The sequence below is a fragment of the Contarinia nasturtii genome, unplaced genomic scaffold, assembly GCF_009176525.2.
Source record: "Contarinia nasturtii isolate CC-2019 unplaced genomic scaffold, AAFC_CNas_1.1 Cnas_scaffold_220, whole genome shotgun sequence".
NCBI classification, from domain to species: Eukaryota; Metazoa; Arthropoda; class Insecta; order Diptera; family Cecidomyiidae; genus Contarinia; species Contarinia nasturtii.
Window position 1 is genome coordinate 1,646,836 of NW_022197577.1, and position 6,661 is coordinate 1,653,496.

Here is a 6,661-nt window from a genome sequence, read left to right on the forward strand (position 1 = left end):
ATGCATGTTAGTGGGACTCTGAAGCACCTTAATTCCTTACTTTGAAATGCGAACTGCAGGGCTCGCCAAAGTATCGACACGTCTTTTTTTATGATGTGGAAAAATCCAGAAGATCTCGGATCACACTCAGAGCGAAGTGCTGCCCTGGTAAGTGTTTTCGTGATCTGAAATAATCGATCTCTCTTTGCTGACATGCATGTTGAAGCTTACTCATATTTATTTATTTTTATTTGTGAGCTTGTTTTTATTGCTCAATGACATACATCAAAATGAAATTTCGAACAAAAACAGCGGCGAATATTTTCACAGTCCATAAATAATTTTGCAAACCCTTCAGCTATAATTAAACGCTTGTGTTGCACTTTGATATTTTTCCACACCGTTTTCATGTCATGTTGATCTCGACACGTCGACCTAGCGCCAGTGAAAGTTTAAACAGTAATCTATAAGAGCATGATTCAAACGCAAAAAAAATCTTTGGCAAAATATTTGCGTTTATTTCCCAGTTTGATTGTTTCTATTCTAATGACAATTTGATAATTTATTTATTTCGATTTTTGAATTATTTAGTTTAATTTGTGATAAATTATATCCAATAGGTACAATAACACATCGATATCCAGTGAAATTTTCCACAGATGCCACTATATATTGATTTTAACAAATAATATTATTACAAAAAAAAATCCACTTTTTTCCGCTTTCAATTCGAAATGAAAATGTTAACAAAAAAAACTATTATTTAATTACTCATGAAATGCACAAACGATTTTTTTCTTTTGCTTTTTTTTTGGTTAGTTCACTTTTTTGCGATGACTGATTTTAACGAACTTTTTGTGAGATTTGATCGATGAGCTCGTCACAACGGTTGCTGCTGCCTTTAAATGACTTTGGATGTGGTCCAATCATTTGCACTAACTGTGGAATATCCGCAGACACCGTAACAAATTTGGAGAGTGCCTTAAGAGTTCGGAACAAATGCTCTTCCGATGGTTTTTCACTGAAGAATTGAAGTAAGGCCATCGTCAATTCAACGGCAATGTCATCAAATACCTGAAATTATTTTTTGAACATTTTCTCATTTAAATTGTATTCATTTTGACATTGTTTTGTCTAATGTTTTTATGTTTTCTTTTGTCTTGGTGTATGTAATGAATTTTTCACAAATGATTCCATGAATGATTTGGCCGAATTGGTGTCAGTGTTTGTAAGTGCAGTAATGTGAATGTGAACAGAGACTGTTTCTTAGAGCAATAGATGTGAGGGGAAACGCTTTGTGGGTGCTGGATGAGCACTAAAGAGGAGTAGACCTCCCCCTCAGTAAGAAACAGAATATTATGTTAAATTCCACAAATATTTAAAAAAAATCACATCGCTCCATGTGAGGGACATATATGTGAGGAACGTGTATTGGTCTAAGACACAGTCTCTGGTATGCGAAAATTGAGTATGCAATAGAAAAAGTTAAAAAAAGCGACGATACAGACCACGGTTTTTACCTCCTTGCAAGCCAAATTGTACACAATCGCGGTTCCGATGTCTTTTAAAGTTGGCGAAGAGGCAAGCAAACAATGAACTGCGACTTTGGTTGAAGCGCGAATATTGGAAGTTTGATTATTGTTATAGTTCCATTCCGAGATATAAAGAAGCCATTCGGATGAGCTGATATTTTCGAATAAGTTGCAAATCTGCATAGAAATCAAAATAATAATATTTTTCCGTACATTTCTAGTATGTAAGGGGAAAGTGTTTTTGTGATGAAACTTACAAATAACGCGAGTCCCTCTTGTTCCTCGGGTGATTTGCGATCAATGTCTTGCGCATAGTTCATTAGAATATGTTCTCGACGATCTTGATGCAACAATAAAATAATGTCGTCATTCAAAGCGGCTGCAGCAAGGGTGCGCAATAAATGCACACGTGCCTCAAGCGGTAAATTTTTATCCTCTAAAATACGACCGACAAACAATAAAAATCCTTCTCCCAATGCCCAGCTCCCTTCACCTTCGATTAAATATTGATGCAACTCTTCGACTGCGGTCTCATCGTCTTTTGACAATTTTCCATCCACAAGCCGAACGAGATTTTCCAATTCGACAGCAGCCTATAAAATTAAGTGAAATTTTAAAAATTGAAGATATTTTATTTTATATGTCGGGCTTCTATTTCGTACCTCAATATCTTTGAAAACAATGGCTGGCTCGCGGGCTTTTTTCCGTTCATTTTCTTCGTTCAGCTCTTGCGAGTCTTGTCTCAATCGGCTTTCGGACGGTTGCATTTCATCTGGTATATCGCTTCCGGCAGCGCCATTCACTTGTTCCGATGATGCCTCAACCTCTGACATATTTAATGCTGATTCACTGTCTGACGTTGAAAAATGCTTCTTCTTTTTCTTTTTCTCCTTTTTCTTCTCTTTTTTGGCAAGCTTCTCTTTAATTGCCGCTCTGCTACGGTCCAACGCAATCGATTGCAATCGAGCTTGTTCAATTTCACTGTTTAACTCGTCAAAACCGGGACTCTGTTCTCTTCCACTAATTTGTGGTTCGTATGAAAAACTGCCACCACTTTCGCTTGCTGAATTTGCAATCGATTCTATTTGCAATGGGAATAAAAAGTTGGAAAAGTTTTTAAAAAAATGATCTTTGATTCAAGACATTGATGGCACTTACCGATCAACGGTGCCAAACTCTGCCCCAGCGGTGTTGATAGAATGTCCTGTGGTAAATCTAAGATGTACTTCGGTACGCTGTTACCACACAAAAACTGGCACAATTCTTGTGAGAATATATTACAGTTGTGCTTTAACAAGTTATAACTGGCTCCTCTGAAATAATCGAAATCAAGTTGTTTAAGAGACAGTAAACGGATTAATAAAATTCATTTCATTTATCATTTGATGGCGAGGAAATTAATTTCGCTGAATCATTCTTACAAAAAGTCACATCAAACGGTGACCAATATGTCTAATTTGAAAACGAACAAAAAAACAAAGGAAAAGAAAATTCTAAAATCGAATTTCACAAACACAAAACGAAACGAGAGATTTTGCGCAGTTCAACATCGACTGAACATCGCTCCGAAAAATAAACATGTTATTTTATAAATAGAATCAAATGCAAACGAAATTCTTTGTCGCTTTCTCACTACCCAGCGCGATGCATATGACACGACGAGAAGTGGATTTAATCAAAACTTTTCCACACATTTAATTCACACTTTTACACCATCGCCCAATATTTGGAATAATTTTGGTGGAATTTCGTTGAAGAAAAAAACGATATTCACTTACCTAAATGAACTTTCGGCTAATCCACGCAAATAATCTTTGAAAACTTGATATGGTATAAATGTGTCGCCAATCTTTTCTATTTTTGTCGGTTGACCAAGCACGGTTGATCCCTTCACACCAAAACAATAGAATGAAATGAAAAATAGTAGAAAATAAAACAAAATAAACGTTTGCTATCTTGTAATATGTATGTTCTTGCAAAAAATTTCACGAAATTGTCATGAAATGTCGTGCAAGGTTTTATTAAATTCACCTCGAACTAGACACTGTATCGATTATGTTGCAGAAACGCAAATGCGGCAAATAAATCGACGAAAAAGACTAACGTGGTTTTTTTGGTTAGATAAATAAAAGAAATGACGATCATCAAACAATGCGCAAGCGTTAACAAAACCAACGAATGTTCAGTGAAATTACACCGAATCGAAGCCGAAGTGATACTCTGTTTTTGTTGTGTGTGTGTATGAGAGGTTATTTTTGTTCGAAGAGTTTTCCTTTTTTATGGTGTGTGCGCCGTGCTCTTAGCACGAACGATTTCATCTCAAAAAAAAATGTTTCCTATTTCAAATTGTCACATCATTCATTTTGACGATGCGTTGCGGAATCAATGGCTCCGAATGAAAAATTGATCGGTTAAAGAGTGAGAGCAAGAGTCTCTCTCCTCGGCAAGAGCATTACTCTCGTATTCACGCATACTAATCGGACAAAATGGTTCTAAATTTACAGCACTTGAAGAAAAAAACAATTACCGGTAAGCAACTCTGAATTCCCGAACCGCCGTAGAAAAATTCACGCCCATAAACAACGACTGCCGTGTGCCATACTCCTTCGATGTGTCGGCCAAGTAGCATTTGGCTCATCATAGCTGCCATGCCATTTGTCAGATCGTAAATGTAAAGTTGTACCGACGCCGTGTCATCCATTGTGTCTTTTTTTCGATGTCTTTTTTACGTCTAAAATTGAAATTGCAATTGATTTTTACTTTGAATTTGAATTCAGTTGAATAACTCGGAAAAATGCCAATCTAAATAATGTTGTATATTTCGAGTTAAGTTATTAGTTAAATGATGTTTTTCTTTTTCATTCTACGCGCACCAAAATGCATGCATGTCGAAATCTAGCGAACACTTTCATTGCACCGCGTGAACTAGCATTTTGCAATAAAGGAAAATCTGTTAAAAATATACAAAAAACGGGCACTTCCGACATTTTTGCGTTTTAATGGATAATGAAATTGTTATTTGTCTTTGTGGCGCATGTCACAACAACATATTAATATTTCTTCGTTGTCGCATTAAATGGGCATTCCGTATTTTTAATCTTTATTTTTTTCTTTCAATTTTGTAAAATTGAAACGTAGATTTTGATTGTTTTATGCGCATCGCCTTGGCCCGAATATAATCATAAATTATTCAGGAATTCGAAGACGACAATGGACCCCAAATTGTACCTTGTGCATGTCAACAGCGGAACATTCATTGGCCAGTTCTAGCAAAAACGGATTATGAACCTTATTGTTTACGTCGATCGTTTCGTCGGTGTAATATAAAAACAAGCAATAAACCACTACAGCGGCGATATGCTCGGCTCAATCGTGTATGTGTTGAAACATGTGGGTGGCAATTTTGGCACATTGCAACCGATGGTTATTAAATGCAAATTTATGAACTAAATGTAAATGTTTCGCACAATTTTTTTTTTTGTGTAATGCAATATTTTCCGTTGAGACAGTTTCTCACTTTGATGGCCAATTCATATCAAACTATGAATAAAACTCACCAATTTGTAGTATATGCCTTCACGGCAACTCCCTTATTCGCAATTTACGATCTGTTTTTTTTTTTTGTAACGAGCAAATATTTTTCACGATTTTATTCACAAATATTGAAATTAAGTCCTTCAGTCGAATAAATCTCTTTAAAGTTTAAATCAATGTTTTGCAATATTTTCGATCCGTTTATTTCTAATACAATCAAAGAGCTCTAGCGTGCACAAAGTATGTGCAAGTGTCGACTTTCGAATTGGATGTGATTATACGCGACAAATTCTTTGCTCCAATCGTAATACGTTACGATCCAAATGATTCTGAGACCAAATGATGTTTTCTGAACGCAACAATCTCAACGGTTAAACACATACCCTCAAAAAAAAACGCGCTGCGCATTCGCGAGATCGGTTGATTGACTTTGTTTGTGTTTTTTTTTTGTCATTTTCTTGCTGAAATTTTGAATTCGCAATATAGGAATTCAGTTGTGTTAAATGGCCACCAGCCAAAAGAAAATGTAAACTGTATGACGACCGGAGCATGAATCTTTCACGTATCACGACAAAACTAAAATAACTTCTGAAGCGCTCTGTCATTTTCGTAGCGACGTCACACACCTCGATAACGAAGTTGAATATCCAAAATGTACACGAGAATATATAGCTGTTACAGGGAAAATCGTGCACCAGTAAATTGTGATTTTCAATCTTTTTGGACTCGGAGGAAATGAAAAGCGTAAATTTCATAGCCATGGATGTCAACAAATCTAACCGGCTATGAACTTTAGAAATTGAACAAATGTTACACATACTTCAAGCAGTGAGCCGTATGACTTCACTTTTGAAATGGGTCGCAATATGAATCGTTTATGAAATAAATGCATTTTTAACGATTTTGCATAATTTTACACTTGTGTTAAATATGCACGCAATCATTGCTAAATTTAAATTGCATGAACTTTTGATGTTCGTTTCGCATAATCGAACGACGATGACATTTACTACATTTTGAATGCAAAAGATAATAAATAGTCGTCAGGTGTTGAGATTTAAATGGTAATAAACTTCAAGCGAATTTTGCACATTCTGGCCGAGATTATGACTGTCTAAACTCTCCCATTTCTCTGATGAGGTCATTTTAATCACACTGAATAAAAATAATTAATGATTTCAAAACGATGTAACTGATACGACGTCTAATAGCAACACATGATAAATGAATCACTATGCTAATTTAACGAATTTTACGAATTCACTTACATTCAAAATAAAACAGTCAACTCTTCTTGCTTTTTTTGATTCTGCTCGATTCGAGCAAATTCTTATTGGACTCTCACAAATGACTCAACAAAATTACAAGCAAAAAAACACTAACCAAACCAAATTGAAAAGTGGTTGTCGTACAAATCAAAAATATGTCAACATATTCCAGCCAATAACGTCAAATATTTCCCCTTTAAAAAAAACAGTGTAAAAAAGTATGTAAATCAATAACACAATTATCATCTGTCAGATGCTAGTTCACTCACGCCATCTATGTGTGAGTAACATTATTTTCGATTAAATGACAACCAATTTTAAAAAACGAACATTTTCTAATGGGATTAA

The 6,661-nt window shown here is 35.4% G+C and overlaps 1 protein-coding gene across 3 annotated transcripts; it reads right to left on the reverse strand.

Moving 5' to 3' along the window:
* Positions 1–474: 474 nt before the first annotated feature.
* Positions 475–6,460, reverse strand: LOC116337292. 3 transcript variants are annotated; one of them, XM_031761729.1, is made up of 8 exons: positions 6,314–6,460; positions 4,039–4,242; positions 3,290–3,399; positions 2,670–2,824; positions 2,174–2,592; positions 1,769–2,104; positions 1,500–1,688; positions 475–1,053 (listed from the first exon to the last, which is right to left on the reverse strand). In XM_031761729.1, the coding sequence occupies exons 2-8, from the start codon at positions 4,210–4,212 to the stop codon at positions 823–825; spliced, it is 1,614 nt and encodes a 537-aa protein (XP_031617589.1). In that variant the 5' UTR covers positions 4,213–4,242; positions 6,314–6,460; the 3' UTR covers positions 475–822. The 3 variants fall into 3 exon arrangements, with proteins under 3 accessions (XP_031617589.1, XP_031617587.1, XP_031617588.1); XM_031761727.1 differs by having other exon boundaries at positions 1,488–1,688; positions 6,314–6,459; XM_031761728.1 differs by lacking the exon at positions 6,314–6,460 and adding an exon at positions 5,069–5,318 and having other exon boundaries at positions 1,488–1,688.
* Between the last annotated feature and the right edge of the window lie 201 nt (positions 6,461–6,661).